The following is a 23783-nucleotide window of genomic DNA, read 5'->3' as shown; positions in this document are numbered from 1 at the left end:
CCCAGCTGTGTTTTACTGTCGACATTTTAATACCAGAGATGCCCCGAGCGTAAATGCCATTAAAGGAATAATAAGTTGTTTTCAAAGACAGGGGGCAGTATGTGACCTCCACAGACCTGACTAGTCCTGATTTCTTCCTGTGGGGCGATCTTAAAGAAAGGTTGTTTGTGAATAAACCTCAAACAATAAACGACCTAAAATGTAATATCGAGGATCAAATAAGAGCCATAAGCCCGGAAATGCTTTCAAATGTTGTGCAAAGTGTGTTGGATCGGGCTATTCAGTGTGAAACTGAGAATAGTGGACACTTAAAAAACATTATTTTTAAAAATTTGGTCATTTTTACTTCTTCTAGTTTAAGCAGTGGTAAGTTCAAGTGTAAATGAACAATTATAACCGTATATATTGCCAAAAATCTCAGAAGGTTCAGTTTATCTACTGCTAAAATTTGGTGAGTGTAATTTAAGAATTATAGGAGATATTGAAGATTTAAAAGTGTCAGTGACGTCTGTAGAAATGGTTCCTGATACTCTAGGAAGTACAGTATCTTCAAAGAGTTACTCAAGTCGACATAACTGAGGACTACCCACCTCTGCCACAGTCACATGTAAAAATACATTACTGTGATTTTTAAAAATGCTGTATTTGTCAGTAATATGGCTCGAGGTGTATCGCTGTTATTATCTTATTCAATATAGACTTCTGAAAACCACTGACATATGTATTAACTTAACGTGACACAGTGTCATGTTTTAGTTTTGTTTTGACAGATAACTTTTGCTCTAAAATGCCTTTCACAACACCTGCAAATATGGTTTGTTTTAGGCTGGTGTAAAAAAGAGCTGGTCTTGGTATCTTTATTTTTCTTGGTTTCTTCTTTTGGTTTAGTTAGTTTGACCTAAAGTGTGTTGAGAACTTGATCGACACCAAGTCTGAGTCTGAAGGTCTAAGGTGTAAAAATGCCCCAATATAATTATCCCCCCTTTGAAGAATAAAAACTCTGACTTGACCTACTGCTGTGTATTTGTATTCTACCAAAACTGAAGTCTTGTGAGCCAACCCCTTCTATGTTTTGGACTTACAGCTCATAATTTCCCTCTCAGGTTTGTTCACATCACAGCACAGTCATGAGCAAGACTTCTCCTCTTCTTCTAACTTACTTTTTATGCTGTCCTTGTTGATTCTGCATAAATGTGACCTGTTTCTCAGTCCCGTCTATTACTTTTGATGCCTGTGGTAACTAAAAACTTTGATTTTAAACAGTTTGCAGTGATCCAAAGTTATTCCTCATTTACCTTATGCATTACGGTGCTTTCTAACTTTCAGACACAACTTGCTAATGGAAACTTCCTCATTATCCAGCAATAAAATGCTTTGTAATTAGACGCAGACATGGAAATCTTAGGTTTTCATGGACTCTTCCTCTCTGATCGTGATAGGCTTGATCTGATGAATTCAAACTACTCTGGTATAATAAAAATGTTAGGCCAGCCAGGGTAACAACAATCTTCATCTTTAAAATGATAACAGTCCAAAGATTGAATTCTTTTAAAACCAGCCATTTTCTCCAACAAACTACGAAATGCCAACAAGCTGCACATGTCCCACAAATCAAATGAATAAAAACCGATTCGCTGCTGTTTATAGCCCCTAAAGAACCCAGTAAATTGCCCTGCTGGTCGGGTCTGGACTTTGGATTTGTCAGTCAAACTCTGACCGGCCCTGTCCTCTTAACACTCCTCCTCTCTATCTGCTCCAGCGTTTAGCCTGATCCCCGCCACAGCCTAAGCCCTGGATTCTGCTGACTGGAGACAAGAAGTCCACCACCAACACATTCAATTAACTCACGCAAGATTCTTTTTTCCCCGAGTTTAACGGCTCAGGCTATTAAACGGCGAGTTCGAGTCCGATAGTTTTTACGTTTTAGCTGAGTCGCAGATGTATAAATGGGTTTTATTGTGGAATATGGAGGAGAAATAGTGTCCAGTTTTATGCAAGTCGGTCATTACTCACAGTGGTAGTCAGTGGGATGGTGCAGCCTGGTTCGTTTGGCTTTATGGCTGCATAGGAAATGGATTTACACTGTTCTTTGTGTTATGTATGTCTATAATGTATTTTCTAGAGTTGTAGTGAAAGTCAATGTGTTTTTAATTGATAATAACTAACACTAACACTACCAGAATGCATTTCCAAAAATAAGATGTGTTATGTAAGTTAGATGACCTCCAGGACATTTGGCACATAAATGGTTTGGACGGTACAAGTCGGTGTTGGTTTTGTAACAGTTTGGAGCAATTGGAATATTATGGATTACTTTAAAATGTGGGATATAACCGTAGACTGCATAAAAAAGTGGGTAAAGTGAGCACGATGTCACCCACAGTGTTTGGCTCCAGTTTAATAAAATTTGTCAAGGTTAGCAGTTATAGGGGCGAATTTGGAGCCAAGTGGCGACACGAGTATCATAACAAGAGCCAAACGGGAGAGAGCCTGTTGGAGGTAACGCCCCTTCCCACCCACACCTCTGGTTTAGTAGGGAGCAGATACTTGGCAATGTCGTCAATCAAACCTGTTGCTAACGCTAGTCTGTAATAAACCATAACCCTATAATAAAGAGCATTTTAAAGGTCCATCCATCATCAATCATGGATAGATGGATATACAGTCTATGGACATAATGAGCATTTTAAAGGTGCATGATGTAACTTTAAGGACTGATGGTTTGCCACCTAGCTTTCTTCCATTGATTTACCTGGATTGTTCCACAGTATGGCATTAAAGGGCAAAATATTATGAGTACTTTTCCATTTCATGTTTAGAACTTAAAACAGTAAACCTTTTTTGCTTAATTAGATCCCCATTAGCAGTACTTTACAGTTTTAATTTCTAAAAGACAAAAAACTATATAAATAGTATAGTTTCAATTAATAAACAGTCTGGATTGATTTACATCATTAAAATGTAAAAAAGTAAATTAATTAATAAAAAATCTTAAATATGCAGTGGGCAGTTCATCCAAACATAACTACATGATTACATAAAATAGTTTCATAATTTTATCTCAAATTCAAGTCATTATGGCATTATTATGGCATTTCATATCCATAATTATAAACAAGACATGCAAGAGATATTTAGAGGAGAGCACAGAGAATTACCCGTCTGTCATATTCATGTGACTGTGTTGTGTTTTAGTTGATTTACTGATTGATTTACATTATTTACTCTTGGTGTATGATTTTCCGTGCTGTAGTAAGAAGAGCTGCTTTTGGTCTGTCTTCCACCTTCATCAGTTTAGCGGGGCATGCACGGTGTTCACACTAACACTGTCAACACCAAACTCATTTTGCTTCCTTCAACTGTTGGTGTGTCATTTATGAGCAGTTTGAGACATTATGTATTCTTCAGTGAGTGGCATGAGCCAATGAGAATACTTTTAGTTTTGGCCACACTGAGTACCAGTCAACGATCTATGATCCATTTCTCCACAGACTCTAGGTCCTCGTTCAGCAGTTTATTCAGTTGGGCTAATGCAAAGGCAGCCATGTACACTGTCGTGTCATATGGATACGTGACTAATTTTGAAGTTTTCAAGGCCAAAGCCAGGTTATTTGTAAAAAATAAATACATTAATTGCACAAGAGAACCTTCTCTGCAGAATACTACTCTCAAGCTGTAGTAAAAATAAATAAAGCAGAAATAGACATAATTTAAAATAAGTACTGCACTTTAAAGTCTATTAGAATGTCCATTCTATTGTTTTTGTGAACAATGAGTTCATCATACCTCAACTAGGAAATATCCCTAATTTGTCTTGCCTCTTTGAGTTTGGGAATTAACTCGCTCCTCTTCCTCCTCTTCTGCTGCACTGATTCCGGGTAGTCCTCACTGATGAAATAGTTGGATCCCTTGAGATGCTTTTCATTGCTCAGAACACTGTCTCTTTCTTTTATTCTGAAGAACTTAGCCAGTAGCGGCCGATGACGGGATTTCCCCTCTGAAGTTTTAATCACTTTGCCGACACGTTGTACTTTCTCAATTCCATTAAGTCTGGGTCCCGATGCAGTTTATCCCTGAGCAGCGCTGTGACCTTCTCCTCTGATTCAGACCACTTTTCATGGTCTTTCTCCGGGATACCATCGATAATGACATTCTGTCTCCGTGCTTGAGTGTCAAGTATGTCTGTTTTGGCATCAGTGATGATCACTGCCTCAGTGATTTTGTGAATGTCTGCTTCATTAGAGTTTTGCTCTGTTGATGCTCCTGTGCTTGTTGTTTTCATCTTGTCAGTTTGTTTTTGTGTAAACTGTAGGCTGTAGGTTTGTTTAATTCAGTCAATAAGCTGTCCATCCGTGCATTTGTGCGATCAACCTCTGTGTGCAGGCAGGGTTGGAAAGCTTGATGTTGTTGATCATGTGTTTTCTTATATGCTCCTTTTGATCTTCTGCTAAATCGCACACTGCTCCATTGTCGGATACTGTGCATGATCTTTATCTTTGTCCTTTCTAGCACTCATCCGTGTGTTGTAATTGTGGTTGATTGCATTTGTCACCGTTGTTTGTAGTTACTCCATGCTACTCAATACAAAATGTGTAGCTCAGATCAGTGAAGTTCAGTGACGGACTTTCAAACAGGTGTGTTCAGCTTGTCATCTGGACATTTTGCCAAAGAAACAACATGCACACATTTGACCACAGTATCATAGTAGTAGTGGTACCACTGCTACTACTACAACTATTACTACTACTACATTGACTTAAAGAGGGGGTATTTTACGTCTATGTGGTATTAACTGCTAACACATAACATATTTATATCACCAAGTTATCTTTAACTGTTTTGAAAATGCTATATATTCACCGAAAACAACATACTGTTTTATAAGTTTCACTTTGTTTTTGACACTGAGTCTCCTCATGCATCGTGCTAATGAAACTACTGCACATCACATCAGATTTGTCAATTTCAATTTTGTATCGTGCTTTTGTATATTTAAGAAAGGTTTTGAATAGGGCCCAGGAGAGACTGCTAAAATTCTCAAACATGAACGACATAAAAAACCTCTTCAGGCATGTTTTTGATGAGGCAGCGGTGTTATAACATGGTAGAAGGCTAAAAAATACCCAGCCTATATGATGCATCCCAAGTTTAATCCCCTTTATACACTATACTATCCTTATTCTTGCCTCTCCACTAAGAAACTCTCTCTTGCTCTGAACTCACATTACACAATATGATGTCACACAGAGTAGCTTTAAATCTCTCGTATTCCCTCAACATTCCGAACCACCATTATGGATTGTACTGCACTTTCTCATTTCCCTGTATCTTCTCTATCGTGGTGCCCAGTGATGGAATTCTGACTGCATCTGATACATTCTTTGTGTCCGCTGTATAAGCCTCTGCACTAACAGTACAGATAAAAGAGTGGGAACAGGTTATGTGTGGTGGTGGTAAATATTTTGTGCTTTGGAGGGGATGTGATAAGTGTCCAGTGGTCTGAAGACAAGCTGTGTACATACTGGGTACAGGGCTGGCTAAACGCAGATATGAACAAGATGCATACGGTTTATAAAGTCTGTTTACAGGAGGAGAATGTATAGGAACAGGGACATGCTGAGCCTTTTGGAAAATATTAGAATTTGACAAAGACTCTGCAAAAATGGCGGTCTTAAAGGGCTACGCTATTCTCTGATCTATCCTATAATGTTGTTTCCTCATCAAAAAGATACCTAGCGTTGTGTGTGTTGTGTTTTTATTCACACATGTTTAACAGAAAACACTGCGTTCCACCTTGTGATGTCATGTGGTGATACAGGAAATGCTGCGCTGTGTTTTTAAACTCCATACACTTTCACTAGACTCATTAGAATGATTTAAGCCCTGAAAATGACCATCTGTACTGAATTAAGGGTAAAATGTAGCTGTTAACTTGAAAACTACCACTTCATGACATCACAAGGTTGAACAGAGCATTTTGAGTTTTGGAGATTTAGGCAAACTAATAATAAAGTGTTACTCAAACATGTGTGAATGAAACAAAACACAACTCCAGGTATGTTTTTGACTAGTTAACAACATTATAACATGGTTTACAGCCCACAAGAATTCATTTTGTGTAATATAGAATGCTTAAAGCAGAACTAAACACTAAATTAACTTTTGTTGCTACTAAACTGTGTATATGGTGTTTGAATAGAATTGTCTACTGTTCCTAGTTCTTTTGGGATATTTTTAGGCAAACTAGGTACATTTGCAACTCCCTGGTCAAAAATGTGTGGCCAGTGTAATATCAGGTGTTGGTGACATCACACAAGACTGCCCTGATTACATCCAGGTGTTTCTGATTCCAAACACCTGGCTGCAGGGTATTAAAGGACACAGACAGGTCATGGTTATGGAATTTTAAATCAAAATCTTACAAACAGTTCCTTTAATGAGATGCACCAAAGTGTGGCCTTACACAGGTCATATTCAACATAAAACAATTATAATTATAACAAATTTAACCTTTAAGACTGTTATTAATTGTAATGCAAAATTGTCCAAAACTGTAATGCTCAACTGAAGTTGTGGCAAAATACTGTACTAAGACTACTAAAGTATAGACATTTTTAAGTTATTTTTAAAAATACATACACATCAAGGAACCATTCACCCATTCACACACACACATTCATACGCCAATGTACACAGACAGTGGGGGTGAGGGGGGTTAAAAGTCTTGACCAAGGACACAACAACAGTATTTAATCTCTAATCCAACCAATCAAACTATTCCTACTATTCAATCATAATTTCCCTGCTGTGAAAAACCCTGTATTTGCTAAATTACTGTAAATGGGCCAATCCAAACACGCTTAAATACTGCTTATCCCTGAATCGATAAACTCTCGTTACAGACCATTGTCCCCCCTTCCCCTCAGAGTGGAATTGACCAATCAGAGCTGTTATCTGTCTGAAAGTACCCTGCATTATATCATGGCGGACATATTGATTTTCACTATTCTATTTGCCACGCGGGTCTCTTGGGTCCCGGGGAGAGGGGCGGGAGGAGGCGAGGGGAGGGTGACAGGTGTCCATCAAGAGAGGTTTTGTCGAGCAGCAGAGGGTTATCAGGGATTTTCATTTATGGAGCCGGTAAGGTTTTCAATTCTTTTCTCACGGCTTTTTATACTAGACCTGGATCACACAACTATAGCACTATTATTGGTAACTATTTTATATTTTATTCAATTAAAGGGCCTACAATCACAACCTGAACCAGGGTTTGACATTTTGCTTAACCTGCAGATAGAGGACACAAGTGTTTCTCACTCTCAGTATATGGACAGGCTGCACCAGAACTGATTAAAGGGCCTATATTACCATCTTATGAGTTTTAAGTCATGTTATACTGTTGTTACCTCATCTGTTCTGTTTCATTCACATATGTTTGAGTGAGTCATTATTATTGGTCTGTCTACATCTCCAAAGCTCAAAATGCCTGTGCCTGTGATGTCACAAAGTGGTAGTTTTCAAGTTAACAGCTACATTTTACCTTTTGTTCAGTACAGATTGGCGATTCCTGGGCTAAAATGATCCAAAGGATTCTAGTGCAGATGTATGGAGTTTAAAAACACAGTGGAGCACTTCCTGTATCACCACATGACATCACAAGGTGGAACAGAGTGTTTTACGATTGAAAGAAAAACAAAACAAAACTCTAGGTGTGCTTGTAATGAGGAAACAACATTATAACAGATCAGAAAACAGCGTAATATATTTTAAACAGAGATAACTTCTATCCACACAATTTGTCTTAAAAATGCATTGCCGTTGACACAAAATTTGCATAAACGACTATGTATCCTATCCAGAGTTTTGTAATTAAGAATAAGTCAGCATTACAATTGTTACCAGGACAAGCTATATTTGATTTAAACATTTTCAAAACAACAAAATGTAAGATGGTGATCTAAATATGTTATATGTTAGGAGTTAATACCACATAGAAGTAAAATACCCTCCTCTTTAACTGATGTAAAATTATATGATAAATATTGACCACAGGTACTATCCCACCAAACCAAATCATATTTAGAAAAACATGAAAATCGTATTGAGCGAGTATAAAATACAACAGCACAGTGCCCTCTTCTGACTCTTGTGAGTGACCTCTAGTGGCCAATGAAATTCCTGTGGTCCAAACCTAATTCCACACAGAGAGCAGAGCAGGTTAGAGTTAGAATAATCGTGTTCTGGAGATATGATATATCCAAGTGGAGGAGAGCCCTGACAAACCTCCGCACGTGTGAGAACGCAAATGTGGTTTCACCGACACTGATGAATGAGGAGACTGTCAGCCATTTTGAAGGACAAATTCAGTTCAAACTGAGAAGAAGGGTGGATGGGGCTAATCACAGGTCAAAGGTCAGGTTTAGTGGACAGAATGATATCACTATCTTATATTATTGGATTTCTGGATAAATCTTATATTTGGCCTGGCCTGGGCCTCCTCCTGGTTGTCGCTATGGAAATGTTGTCCTTTTGGGTGTAAAATTCCACAGTATGACAACAACAGCTCAGAGGGTAGAGTGTTTGTCCACTGATCTGAAGATTGGCAGCTCTAATCTCGCACCTGACATAAACATCATTGGTAGTGCAGGCTGATCTACTGGCCCACAGGTTGGTGGTGTGATTCTAGCTTCTATAGATGTCTGTGTAATCCCTCTGGTCTGAGCCGTAGTAAAAAGCCAAAGTAAAATGTCAACTGGACAAAAAATTGTAAGAGTGAAAACGTTTCACTGCTCATCCAAGCCGCTTCAGTTCTGGTCAGATCACTGGTGGACACTGCCTTATATCTGTCTGAAGGAGGAACTAAATACACCAAAACTGTAAATAGCTTTTGTTTACAGTTTCTGTATGTAGGCTTGGTTTATTGAGCTACACAAAGTGTGCACTGTGCCTGAGACCTACTTAGCATAGTCATTCAGGTATAATGGGCCTACTGGCTAACTCTATTGCTGTCCTTGTTTCTTTTGTTTGCTTTGGGTCTGAGGATGGGGTTATAGATGGGGGATTTATGATGTCTAAGGCCCCCATTCCTCTTCAGGGTAGGACTGTGTGTACAGCAGACTGTGATCCAGAAGAGCTCCTGCAACGGTGTTGGTACATTCTCTTATGGAATGGCTGTTTAGTTTCTCCAATGTAACGCTGAATGGAGTAGACCACATTACTTTGTTTATGGCTCTGGGTTTTGTCCTCTGGGTGAAACAGTTTTTGTCTTAAAGTGTTTGTAGGTGAAATAGACTGTGATTTCTTACTGTCTGAAAATTCTCTGAAGCTTTTCAGACACGCCCGCTGTGTAAGGAATTGTTACTCTTTTCCTTCTAGCTTCAGATTCCCTGTTATCCTGTTTTTTTAGCTCTTAGATATAGTGAAGGCCCATTTAGGATATCCACAAGCTGAGGGGGCTTTCTCCACCTGTTGTTCCTTCACTTTTCCCTCTGTTCTTGTAGAAACCACTCTTATAGAACCCTGCTGTTGTGTCCTTGGGCAAGACACTTAACCCGCCTCACCCCCAATGTCTGATTACCATTGTGTGTGGGTTTGTGATTTTGTGTGAATGGGTGGGTGGTTCCTTGATGTAAAGCACTTTGAGTGGCTTGAAGGTGGAAAAGCGCTATATAAAAATGTGACCATTTACTAAATGTATTTACCTCCATGAAGAATGTTCTAAAGTAAGGTTTTCATCAAATCACAATAGGGATATGCTGCCTTCAGAAAGTTACATGGTGTCATAGGGCAGTCGCTTCTTACAGATCCTTTCAACAATAACATAATATCCCTGGCAGTAATACCAGCAAATTATCATAAATTGTTCTGCTGGCGCTTATTGTGTTACTTAAAAAAAGAAAATAAAAAAAAGACATAGAAACCTATTGCTGACAGTAACTTTTTGTGGCGATTGGAAGAAGATCTGATGTAAAAATAAATACGTTACACTATGTACTTTTGTCGTAGTCCCTCTGTATTCTCCAAAGAAACCATTGATTCCCGATTCGTTTCCACTCTTGTGAACCATGTCCCATAACAGGAACCATGAGTCTGTAGTAAGTGAGGTATACCAGACACGGACTGCGATTCCCATCATCCCCCAGTGCACGCTCAGCCAACTGTGGAGCAGACAGAATCCCCCCACCATCACCTAACCCCTCCCAAACCCCTGCCCTGCCCGATCCGTGTCAGTGGGCCGTCAGACGCATTGTCAGACCAGGAAGTAGACACATCCATCAGTGTAGTCCTGGGATACAATGGAGGATACAATGGAGAATCCACTCGAGACAAAAGTGCTCATCTTTGTGCAACATTTTTGGAATATTTTTCCTTGGTCTTAATCGTTTTTAAAGGCACTGTAAAATGCATTTTCCTTGTATGTTATTATGTTCTTTATCAAAAACATGTATGACGTGCTTTGTTTCATACCCACATATGTTACAGAAATATTTAAGCTTTCAACATCTCGAGAGTTTAAAATGCTCTTTTCCACCTTATGATGTAATAATGTGGCAATCCAGGAAGTGCCTTTGCTAACTGCTATTGTTTTTAGCCTCATTACACCACTTTGCAACAGACGGGGTGGCCATCAATATATACTCGTTAACACTATAATAACGCCACTTTTTTTATACAGATTACATTGCAAATTAGTATATTTACTTTTACTGACATATTAAATGCATAATGAGCCATTTGGAGTAAATTAGGGAAGCCCAGAGATACATTTACTAGAAATCACCTCAGATGTCGAATTCCCATGGATCTATTATATGGATTTATGTAGCGCTGTTTGAGTTGTGGTCCTCAGTTCACATGTGCGAGCCTCTAAAACCAACCCACTGATTCTACGGTTGTAAAAGTGCATGCTGAGAGTGTACAGAGCACTTGAAAGTATAATGACGCAGCTTGGCCTCCATAGCACCGCACAACAACACACATTAATGGGGCATTTGGAATCGCGGCTGGTGCAGTGTGTCTAGTGACCAGTAGGGTGTAGTAAAGGACACCATGACTTCAACCATCCTTCAAACAGGTAGAAGTGAGGGGAAAACAGGATTATTTAGTTGTAATTTTAAACTATTCAATTATACTTTTGGTTCGCGATGATGTTAGATTTTATTGGACCAGCACTTCTTGCCTTGAGTGCCCTGACCACACGCCACTGATTATATTATATTTTATAGTTGGATTTAAGCAGAAATACAGATCTAATCCGGGATGTGAACCAATTTAAACCAAAACAGATTATTAGATAGGATTTATCAAAACCTAAACTAGAGCTAGCTGCAACTAGATTAGTACCAGATTAGTAAACCTATACCAGAACTAAACCAAGTCTACATCAGGACTAAAACTAGTTTGAGTGCTCCTACAATACCAGTCAAAAAAATTTATTTATACTACTTTCTACATTTTAGATACTGGAAACATCAAATATATGAAATTATATAGCAAAGAAAAAGAGGTAACTTTTTTGACAAAGTAAAGGATGGCTACTTTTTTTTCTTTGCTACATAATACTATATATCTTCCTTCAAATATTTTATGTTCTCTGTATGTATATAAAATGTACAAAGTAGTAAAAATAAAAAATAAAATAAAAAACATTGAATGAGAGGGTGTGTCCAAACGTATGACTCGTAGTGCCTCCTCTAATCTTAACCAATAATACATATATAACAAGGACTAAACCGAGACTAAACCAGGGCGGAGGTCCACACCTGCGCCAAGGATCAGTCACCCAGAGGAAGGGGCTCTGTGTGGGGGACAAGTCCAGCTCTGACCCCTGAACTGTGGCAGCCTCTGGAAGTCTGGAGCCACAGCGTGTTTGGAGACAGCAGTAGTATAGTGGTCATTAATCACACAGGCCACATGTACTCTGTGCTACTCTGTTGTACTGATACTGCTACTACTATTACTATTACTATAAGCTATGTAAACGAAATATTTACATAGATAAGCAGCTCAGTTCTAGAGCGTTTCTCCACTGACCCACAGGTTGGCAGTGTGATTCCAGCTCCCACAGATGAATGCTGTTGTTGTGTCCTTGGGCAACACACTTAACCCACCTTGCGCCTAGTGTCTGTGTACACTGGTGTATAAATGTGTATAAATGTGTGTGTGAGTGGGTGAGTGGTTCCTTGATGTAAAGTGCTTTGAGTGCCTTGAAGGTGTGAATGCCGAGCACAATGTAAAAATGAGAATTTACCATAAGTTAAATGACATACTCCAGGAAATCTGCCCCATACTCCACTCAAATATCACATCTATACATCAACACATTACAGTCTAAAAAACACAACTTCAAATGTTAAATGGATCTATTGCATCAGTGATTAACATACTGGTCCAACGTCTGTAATGTATTTTTTAGCAACTGAAACACGGCTTGCAAGTGTCAGAAGCTCTCTTTGATCTGATCTGTGCTAAGAGCATCACCAAATACTCACAGACTCACAAAACACATTTATGTAGTGGAAAAACTGCTATTGGCATCTTCAATGTCCTTTTTACATCTTATCTTCTATGTCCCTTTATTATTATTGTCCTGTTTGTCACATGCGTTTAAATTGTGGTCATGCCCCAGGTGTTTTGTCACCTTTGTATTTTATATATTACTGTCAGCGATGGAAGAAGTACTCAATTTTGTTGCTTAAGTAAAAGTACAGATAAAAGTTAAAGTATCACATGAGGTAAAAATATTTTGCACAGATTTTGAGACCTAATAAAGTTTCAAACATAGTGATTTTAATTGTTCAAGAGAAACAATTAAATCAGTAATTTCTTTCTAACTGCTTTTATTTGTATATTTTAATCTGTTCAATTAACAAATGTAAAATCCTCAGCCTTTTCAGCAGGTCTCAAATGATGATGATAAATACTTTGGATTTTGTGTATACTCCACTGCCGTTATCTGTCTTTTCTATAGAAAGTACATTTACCTTCTCTCCAATGTAGTGAAGTAAGAGTAAAATATATCTACTCTAAAATGTACTTATGCAAAGAACAGATACCTAAAATGTATACTAAGTGCAATACTACTTTTACTTGTTACTTTCTTCACTGATTACTACTTGTATATTTAATCTTCTTGGCAAACATTATGACACTTCCCGCACATATGAGCTGTCCCTATTTTATGTTGCAAAAACTCCAAAACTACTATTTAGCGTGTAGTAAACTCAAAACCCCTTCAAAAAAACAAAAAAACAATTCCCGTCTAATTCCTCCAAATATTTCATCCAAATCCCAAGCGCCCTCCTCTCTGATCTGTTTATGTCCCACCAAGAAGAAAAACAACCAAAATTCCCATGGCAGCCATCACCGAAGCGACGGTCGTACTATTATCATTGTCCACTCGCCCAAGGTCAGGAGCGTCTGTGGAGCTTTATGGGGGTGGGGGGGTGGGGGCCCATGTTTTTTGGGGTGTGAGCAGAGGGGGGGGGGGAGGGGGGGGACTACTGAGGGAGAAGATCCGAGCTTCATCCGGGATCACGGCACTACAGCGGCCGTCGTGGTCACCTTGGAGTGCCAATTCTGGTGAGGAACGTCATCAATCCTTACCGAGACCGGATAGTGTGGAGGTCACGGGGGTCAGGTGGGTGGTGAGGTTGAGTTAGAGGGGTGGTGGTGGTGGCGGTGGGTGGGTGGAGAGGTTAGGAAAGGGGGTGCAGATAGTGAAAACAAGTGCTCCCTCAGACGCTATTTATGGATGGGGTCACTTTAGCTGGAGTTATAGGGAGTGTTCGGTTTGACTTTGACCAGAGGGGGCGACCTTTGCCCTCCCAGCGTGGTAGTTACGGATAAAATACACAATGTTTTATGTGCTCCGGGTCCACCAAGAGAGAGTGTAAAAATAAATAGCATTAGTTAAAGGCTCCGTACTTGATTTTTACTGTCTTAAAACATCAAAAAAACTGATCCAAGTTATTCCTCACTTACCTTAAGCATTCAGAGCATTCTAATTATTCACCATGATGAGTTTATAAGCAGCATTTCACAACTCTCAGGGACAGAGTTTTATTGCCACGTTTTAAAACTAACAGTAACTAGCATGCAAATGGGCACTTCCTGATTATCAGACTCTAAAACGCCTTACAATTACATGTGGAGATCACACAGCTGAATTACAATTACAATATATCTGTACTGGGGCAGGACATGTTTGTCTGTCAGATCCTCTCAGTCTTTAACACAGTTTAAGATTAGACTGAAAACCTATCTCTTCTCCCTGGCATTTAATACTAGCTAGACAGGATATCTTGGTGTTTTATTTTTCTTTTCCTATGTATCGTATCATCTGTATGTATGCTTTTTTTTGTTGACTTTTAATGTGAAGCACTTTAGCAGCCCAAAATTGAATAGAATTTTTGCTCAAAAATTGGATACAGGACCTTCAAGCTATAATAAGACCAAGATTTTACATGTATTTAAATGGGATAATCAGACTTTTTCAACAAAAAAAACAAAACAAAAAAGTTGCATTCTTAACCCAGAATTATAGTATCAAAAATATCAGAAAGATTAATAGCAGTAAAAAATTAAATAAGAATTTCGAGGGCCTGTACTCAATTTTTTTCCCATGTATTTGGACAAAATGTATCTTGCCCCAGTACAGATGTATTGTATAAGTAGGTCTTGAGGCCAAAATAAGTCCACTGTGTACTGTCTGGATCTAATCTGCTCAAGTATATGTCTCAAAGCTAACAGTCACTTTTATTAAAATCATAAAACATAAACTAAACAACCTATTAAAATTAAAATTAATTAAAATAAAGACTCTTTAATTAAAACAAAGACTAAACACAGAAGTATTCTCCAGTGAAGTATTCATTTTAATTGTGTAGTGTTTAACATGTTTAATTATTTGACTCCACGAAAGCCACATAGAGATAAAATTGGACAGGAAGTAGTGACACTAACAGTGAGCTGCTGGGCGCTGTTGTGCACAGAGCCAAGCAGAAAGCAAAGTCAGACAATCAGGAAGTGCATGTTAGCATTACAGTGACAGCAAAACTCTGCTCTGGCCTGTGAAAGATGTGAAAAGCACTTATAAACTCATTGTGGTGAATAATCAGGATGTTCAGAATGCATAAGGTGAGTGAGGATTTTTTTTGCCTCTTTAAGACGATGAAAGTCAGGTACAGGATTATAAACAAATAACATTGTCAACTCAGAATTAAAATATGTCAAAAAGGTTGTGGCACAATTTCAAATGTAATAAATTTTCAAAAACAAAACATTGCACGAGTTCAACCAAATTATTTTTGTCATCGCCCAATTCAGAAAAGTAATCTAACGGTTTAACGCTCTGTGTGCTGTGACTGAATACATTTTATTTCACCGAAGTTTATTTGTGATTACAGACTTGTTTTTTGTATTGTTGTCATGGTAACAGACTGAGTAATTAAAGTAATATTAGCGGTAAACCAGGAAAAAAATCCATGCAGTTGTCTCTAAATTTGACTCACTACCAAGTTATATTATGTCAAGTATTAAGATATAGATTTGATGCCAGTGTGTGTTGTGTTCAAGTACAATCAGAATCCTCTGTCCTTTACAGAAAGAAATACTCTATAAAAGTATCACATGAAAAAAACTACTTGTTTATAAATGTACTTACAGAGTAAAAAGTAGTAGTAAAAAGTATTTCACACAATACTCTTCAGTCCAGTTCAAAAATATAGTGGAGTAGAAAGTACAGATACCTGCTCTCAAATGTAGTGAAGTAAAAGTAAAAAGTATTCATTTTAAAATCTACTTAAGTAAAAAGTACAGATACCTAAAATTTGTACTTGAATACAGTAGTTTACTACATTTACTTTGTTACGTTCCAACATTGGTCATAGATATGTTGGTCTTTGGTGATGATTCCCCCGTCACTATGAAGTGATTTCCCCATAAAGTTCTTAAATGTGTTCAGACTTATGTAATGCAGCTGTTACACATCTGTCCATACTTGGTTCCACTGACAGAATTCAAAATGTGTCAAATGACTAAACTACACACCAGATAGTGTTTAAATATGAAATGGTAAAAGGTCACATTTTTATATAGTGCTTTTCTACCTTCAAGTCGTTCAAAGAGCTTTACATCAAGGAACCACTCACCCATTCACACACACACACACACACACACACACACACCCCCACACACACACACACCAGTGTACGCGGACACTAAGTGTCTTATCCAAGGACACAACGAGGCATTCCTCTTTGGGAATCGCACCACCAACATGTGGGTCAGTGGATCAGAGCAGGGGTCAAACTGCCAACCTTTGGATCAGTGAACAAACTTTCTACCAACTGAGCTACTGCTGCCCACAAACCCTCCATGTACAAACGCTTTGACAATCACAATTATTAATAACAAATATTTAAGTACATTTATTAAAATAAATAAATAAATAAAAATGTGTTAAAAAAAGAAAAAGAAAAAAGTGTCTTTGCTAACTCACGCACACCCCCCCCCCCCCCCCCCACACACACACACACTTACACATGTTTCTAGACTGAGACACTGCGGTGAGAATTCAACTCTCAACCTCTTTTGTCCCTGAACCCTCTTTCACCCTTCCCACCCTCCCTCTCTCCATCCTCTCTTCTCCCTCTCTTCCTCTCCACCTCAGTCTTTCTCTCTCTTCTCTCCTCAGTGTTCTATAAAAGACGCAAACAGGTTGAAGGACTTGTGCACTTAGCTCAGAGGTTCTCAAAAAAATAAAAAATAAATAAATAAATAAAATAAAAAAAATCTTTATTTTATGACTGTTTTTATTATTATTATTATTATTATTATTATTATTATTATTATTATTATTATTATTATTATTATTATTATTATTATTATTATTATTCATGTACAAATTCATACTGACTTTTCAATTAATATATCTGAAACAACATTGCATCAATTATTAAATATCTATCTATAATGAAGAGGTTTTCGATGTCTTCCATGCATGTTTGAGTAATTTAGCGATCTCTCCTGGGTCAAACCCTCCTTACGATTAGCTGTAACATTCTGTGCAATGCTCAGCCCACAAGTCTATGTCCCCCATTTTCACACGTGACATTTCTCCACAAATATACAAACTTTCAACTTGACAAACCTGCTGCAACGTGCAGTACTTTTATCAGCCGGACTGTGTTGTGATAACGCTCTGAAGGGGGAGTGACTCAGACGTGGAGCATCAAAAACGAAAGTGAAACTTATGTTGTCTTTGGTGAATATAGTATTTTACACCATCGAAGTAATACTTTACTCTTAAAATATTCAAATATGATCATAATTTTAGATAATTCTGATTATTTCTACTATATATTCAGCCTCCATTTGATTTGGCAAAACATATTTGATTGAGGTTAACATAGTACATTGTATATTACTTGTCTTACTCAAGTAAAAGTACAGATTCAGAGGTAAAAATATACTTGAGTAAAACTATTTAAGTACCCATTTAAAACATTTATGTAAAGTATTTCACACAAGTGTTGTTAATTTGTTCAAGTGTAAATGTAGTGACGCTGATTTAAAATGATACATATTTTGGTCAAAAGAAGCAATATTATTATTCTTTCTTTTTTTTTTTATTATTAATTTTATAAACTACAGACACCTGCTCTCTAATGTAGTGAAGTAAAAGTAAAAGTATCCACTGTAAAAACTGCTAAGCTAAAGTACAGATAGCTAAAAATTCTACTTAAGTACAGTACTTTACTACTTGTACTTCGTTACCTTCCTCCACTGAGTAATATACAGTGATATGTGAGAATTGTTGGATATTTTTTATTCAATTCTGATTTGACTCTAAAAATAATTCATGTACATTTTAGTATTTCATTTAGTTTTCCATCAAAAAGTATTGAAAAATATTGTTGAATGTCTTTTCTCTGGCGCACACATGGACACCTCTCCTGCACGAGAGCACATGAGAGAGAAAAAAGAGAGGGAGAGTGTGTGAGAGAGAAAGAGAGGGAGTATGAGAGAGAGGGGGAAATGAAAAGAGACAGAGAGAAAGAAAGAAAGAAAGAAAGAAAAGAAAAGATGGGTGTAATAAGAGAGAGAGAGGGTGGGAGTGTGTGAGAGAGGGCGCAGGAGAGAGAGAGTATCTGTGATAAGAGGCAGGGTGAGAGAGAGAAAAAAAGAGGGGTACAGTGAGAGCAGGTAAGGAACAGGACGAAGAGAGAGAAATGAAATGTGTGCGTGGGGGGGGTGTGAGAGAGAGAGGGAGAAAGATGAAAAGATGAGAGAGAGAGGTGTAGAACAAGGGAGAAAGAGAGAGGAATAAGAGAGAAAGGAAGTGTGTGGGAGGGAGCGAGCGAAAGAGGGAGAGAAGAAAGGAGAGAGAACAAGGGAGGAAGAGAGAGGAAGAAAAAGTGTGTAGGTATTTATTACATTGCTGGGACTAAAATCAATAAACACACTCACTTGAGGTTCCATAACATAAATCCTGTATTGTTATTATTATTATTATTATTATTATTATTATTATTATTATTATTATTATTATTATTATTATTAGGTTAACAACATGGTTTAAATTTCAGATACAGGTTCAAATAGGTTAAGGATTTAGGATAAGGTTAGGCTCTGATGGTTAAAGTTGGATCAGTCTCTATAGGACCGTAATCGTAATGTCCCCTAAACTCAACGTGTGTGTGAGAGACAAGAGGAAGACAGAGGGAGGGATGGGAGGGGTTTGTTTTACCACTGTGATTAAATGAATAAATATAGTTAATTGTGTAGAGGGAGGAGGACCCCTCCCAAACCTGTCTCTGGGCCCTGGTTTAGACTGTTCTGTTGAGGCCAGTGCTCACGGGGGAGCGAGGCCATCCGGAGGGAGAGGTGTGAGGAGGAGAACCACAGACCAGACCTCCATGTGCGCTCTGTATCTAGAACTGAAATCTAGAGGCTCCTATAGACACTGAGCCTGCAGCGTGTCCACGAGCAAGGACAGAACAGCAGAATAATACAGAAGAGGTACAAATAAAAGGCTATTGTAAAAACATGTGTTCAGATGAAGAAATGTAATCATAAAAATGTAATGTTTAAATTGTTCTCCACTTCAAGTGCTGAACTAAACTGGACTAAAAGATACTGGGATTTAGAGTTGTAAGCAGTTTGTTTAGATGTAGGTCTGTGTGATGTGCTCTCTCATCTGCTAATGTGTGTAAGACTGTACTGGACCGGACTGTTATTGGGGCGTGTGTTAAACTGGTTTATCCAGAGGAAATATTACACTATGAGTGTAAATGCTACACATGAACGTGTCCTAAACCACATCTGAACACGCATTTACAATAAAACCCTTTAAAACAGAATATCCTGCTCCTCTAATGTGCGCCCCTCCTGTGTCTAACACAGATATATCAGACAAGGTAATCCCGCGCGCTAATGAACGTGACCCCCTCACGCACAGTGTGTGCGTGTGTGTGTGTGTGTGTGTGTGGGTGTGTGGGGGTGTGTGTGTGTGTGTGTGTGTGGGGGGGGGGGGGGGGGGGGGGGGTGTGTGTGGGTGGGTGTGTGTGCGTGCGCGCATGTGGGGGTGCGTGTGTGTGTATGGGGTGTGTGTGTGTGTGTGGGGTGTGTGTGTGTGGTTATCTCTCTTACACACACACGAGACACGAGCCCCTCACGCGCTCCCCGCTCTGTACCTGCGCGCGCTCTTATCACGGTCAGGCACGGCTCACAGACAAGAGGCTTAAGCGGAGACAAGAGCCTTTAACACCCAATAAGACCATCAAAGTGTCGGGGCTAAGCCGGGCGCAGCGCAGCCGCAGCGGGCTGCTCTCTGCCGCTGCCTCCGCCGCTCCGCAGGAGCACAGGCCGCTCTGAGCGCGCTCTGCACCGGACACATCCACGGGGCTATTTAGCTCCGGAGACTGGTTTTATAGCGGCGGTTAAACTCACGTCTGTATAATATATGAGATGGAGAAACACGGTGTGCGCGTGTGTCCAGATTTATTTTTTAAATACGGTGAACTCCGAAAGTAGAAATGTGTTTAAGGCGCAGAAAATTATCATAAGCTTTTGAATTACAAACCAAACGTCCTGAGATAAATTCACAAAATAATAATAATAATCTTTTCAATTATTGACAAAATGGGGAGAGACTGAAAGTATTTAAGAGAAAAGCGAGCGGCCTGTACGAGTGACTGTCTCTGTTTAACAGCGCGGCGCACTCATGGTCTGGAACTTTCATCCGCCATAACCTAAAGCTAACCAAAACCTAAGCTAAAATAAGTTTTACTAAATGTGTAAAAACAAATACAAACCTTTTGTAAACTTGGGGCTCAGCTGTGTAAAAGCTCACAGCCTTAACCTCTGCGGTCCTCTGATTCAGGACCACGGACAGCTCCGTGTCTTTACGAACTCTTATACTCTGGGAAAAAAATCACTTTTTATACAGAGCTTTAAATTATTTCAACAATACAAATGAATACTGCATTTACACAATAAAATAACACTATCTAATAATTATCATGGTTTTATTTAAGTTAGCTGAATTTCCCTGCATGTTCCTGCAACGTGTGGCTGCCTTAAACAGCTCAATTAGGCCAAATTCAACCTTTAAAGATTATAAAAAAGAAAAGAAAAAAAGAATATCCGCCGTAACATTTGAGGACAGTAGTCCTTGAAGGCGTCATTGAGAGATAACAAAGAGGAGGCCTTGTGTGCTGTTAGAAAATAAATTGTTCAACGTAAGAATTCAACACAAAATGTCGGTGCATATTAAGGGCGGCCGCAGTGATAAAATTAAAAGCACAACAACATTGTTTTGCAGTGTCTCAAAATACTTAGAATTAACAAAAACTGCACAGACTTTTATTGGCAAAGCATTTACGCATCGTAATGGGAAGTGCGTGTGTAATTTCAGATAGACGGAGGCATACATATTCAAATTTAATTAAGTGAGCTACTTTCAATTTGTCTGTACGTTATTTTCTTTTTGTAAACATTCAAACATTTTTGGTGCCGGTAGATTTCAAACAAATGTTTCCTTTACGCACACACTCGCGCACCTCACGCACCTGTCACACCAGCGCGTCCACTGCCACCGGTTCCACTCAAACCAGAGCCCCGCGCGAGCACAACCTCTCTCTTCTCTTTCCATTTATTCTAGCGCCACCTTGTGACCGCCACTGCGCATAGCTCCAAACTGAAGCCTCCCTGTCGCGCACCACATCTGCATTTTCACTCACTCACACTTTCAACTACTAAAAACTCGCGATTTATTAGAAAATTTGATTTCTATGGGCAGCAGTGGTGTAGGAGAGCTTGTGCCAAACTGGTTTTACGCACAGCGCTTTGGTGCCCAAATAAGGTCACTGGATCAAGTTACGTCTGGCACAGAACCCACAATTGCAAAAAATAAATAAATAAAATAAAAAAAATCAACGTTATTCATAACTTACATTACAGTAAAACATTTGTGGTGTAAAAATAATAACTGTAATTGCGAATGGCACAACATGTAAACAGTTATGCGTAATTCTGTAAGTCCAAGCGCAAATACGCAAAAAAACCCAAAAACAAAGCACAGTACTGATGTTATCTTTTAAAGGAATAAACCAGGACTTAACCAAGAACCAAAGACTCTTCCAGGGCCAAAACAGTTATGAAATAGGAATAATTAAGGACTAAACCAAGTATAAATTAATGCCACGTAAACCCGAACAATCAGGAAAGAACTAATCCAGTACCAAGTCAAGTCAGGTCTAAGTCAGAACACATCAACCAATAGGACTTAACCAGGTCTCAGCCAGGACTAAACGAGGTCTAAACCAAGTCCAATTCAAGTACAACCCCTCACTTACAGCGCCTAACCAGGACTAGAGACCAGGAGCAACCCAAACCAAGTCTAAAACGGGACTAAGTCAGAATGAATTCAACCAGTAAAACTGTACCAATCTGGACCAACCATCTCAACCAGGACTAAACGAGGTCCACTTCAGGTATAAGCCCGAACTTACAGCGCCTAACCACATCTAAAGACCAGGAGTGACCTAAACCAGGACTAAACCAGATCTCAACCAGGACTAAACCACATCTAAACCAGATACCAACACGTGTGAGACTGTTGTGGACTTTTACGCTGTAGTAAAAAAGTTGTGTGTCTGCGCGCACTCACCAGGCACAGCGCGGCCGTGAGCACAAACACCGCCGTCCCCTGCATCCTCCTCCCGGGCTCCACTTCCACCGCTGTCCCTGTGCTAGCCGCGCTCCTCCGCTCGCCTTGCACCATAAATCCACGCGTGTCCTGCCCCGTACCGTGCTCCTCTCAAGCGGCAGAGCTCCACGCCAGCAGCCCGGTGCACCCCATGAGCGTTGGACAGTCGGTTTGGGTCTTTATAAATCCGCACTCTGGGTCATAGCGGTGAGCGGTACGAGCGCGGGAGGCGGGCGGCAGGCAGGCGGAACCGTGCGCTTTGCTTTGCGTTATACCGCGCGTGTGTGCAGGGAGATGCGAATCGGGAGACTGCGATGTGAGGAGTGGGGAGGAGAGGTGGTAAGCAGCGGAGGTATGGGGGGGGGGGAGGGAGGGATAGTTGGGTGGAGGGGTGGAGGGAGGAGCGAGCAGATTGGTGGCGGCGGCGGCGGTGCTTTTCTCGCTCTCTTTTCGCCGTTCACCTTGGCACCGCGTTTGGCGCCTGATGTAGATGAATGAGCTGACAGTCAACGCGGCGGTGCCAATAACTCCCAGAAAACAGACCCCCGGTACCTCCCTCCACCGTACCCCCCTCCCTGTGTTCTCCCACCTCCCTGTGTTCCCCCACCTCGCGCACCGCTTCCAGGACGCACCGGGGGAAAAGCTATAGGGCTGATGCAGACGGTAACTTCAGAATAAGTCTCGGGGGTGTGCGCAACTTCTCCAGAAATGCGTAAAGTGCCAGTTTTACATTTTTTCGCCAGTTAATTACAGTCAGAGGTGGGTAATACTCACTTACATTTACTTGAGTCACTTACTTACTTACTTTTACTTCTACTTGAATAATATTTTCCTGAAGTAACAGTACTCTTACTTGAGTAAAAGTTCCTCTTCCCACTGTGCTAAGTCTAAGTGACAAAAGCTTTAATGTTTAGTATTTGAACATCTGTGTTTCTTGCACTGCTCTGTCTCATTTTTGTGTCTATCCTTTGAAAATACCAGATTTTGTGCTTTATTTAATGTTTTGTCCTTCAGATTACATTAACTTCAAATTATAAATCAAATGTTATTCTTTAAGTTACTGTTACTTAAGTAGTAGTTTCCCCAAATACTTTTTTTTTTTACTCTTGAGCAATTTCTTGGGCCGCTACTTTGTGCTTCTCTAACTGTTTCCTCTTCTCATTTACCCTCTTGAAGTTGTATATGAAGTAATTCGTGCATGTCTGATTCTATAAATCGCTAATTTTCAAGATGCCATATCGACAATTAACCCCCATTTTCACTGCCACGGCACACACCCACTGCTCTGTACTTACTTCTGTTAATTTGTGATACATGTAGGATTCGTCAGTGTTACATAGTCATTCAGATACGAATGAAAAACATACAGAGATAAGGAGATTAAGCAGGTTAAGAAGTTAAAAAACAAATCTGCTCATAGTAAGAATGCATGTTTTCAAGGTAGCAATAAGAAAAAAAACTGTAACTGTACTTGAAAAAATGTGTGACAGATGTGTTTAATGTCCTACTGTGGAACATGCAAGCAAAGCACTAACATTTCCATGGAGAGAAGCAAAGAAAACAAGAAAAG

General features: G+C 39.4%; 1 protein-coding gene across 1 annotated transcript in view; it reads right to left on the bottom strand.

Moving 5' to 3' along the window:
* nxph1 (neurexophilin 1) overlaps window positions 1-22524 on the bottom strand; it is a 62303-nt gene extending 39779 nt beyond the window's left edge. Inside the window, exon 1 of the mRNA XM_033975261.2 lies at window positions 22175-22524. Coding sequence (XP_033831152.1) covers window positions 22175-22288 — 114 coding nt within the window. The 5' untranslated portion in view covers window positions 22289-22524. The remainder of the gene's footprint in view (window positions 1-22174) is intronic.
* Between the last annotated feature and the right edge of the window lie 1259 nt (window positions 22525-23783).

The sequence above is a fragment of the Periophthalmus magnuspinnatus genome, chromosome 11 (assembly GCF_009829125.3).
Source record: "Periophthalmus magnuspinnatus isolate fPerMag1 chromosome 11, fPerMag1.2.pri, whole genome shotgun sequence".
Classification (NCBI taxonomy): Eukaryota; Metazoa; Chordata; class Actinopteri; order Gobiiformes; family Gobiidae; genus Periophthalmus; species Periophthalmus magnuspinnatus.
Note: the sequence above shows the minus strand (reverse complement) of the source record. Positions and strands in the feature narration are given on the sequence as shown.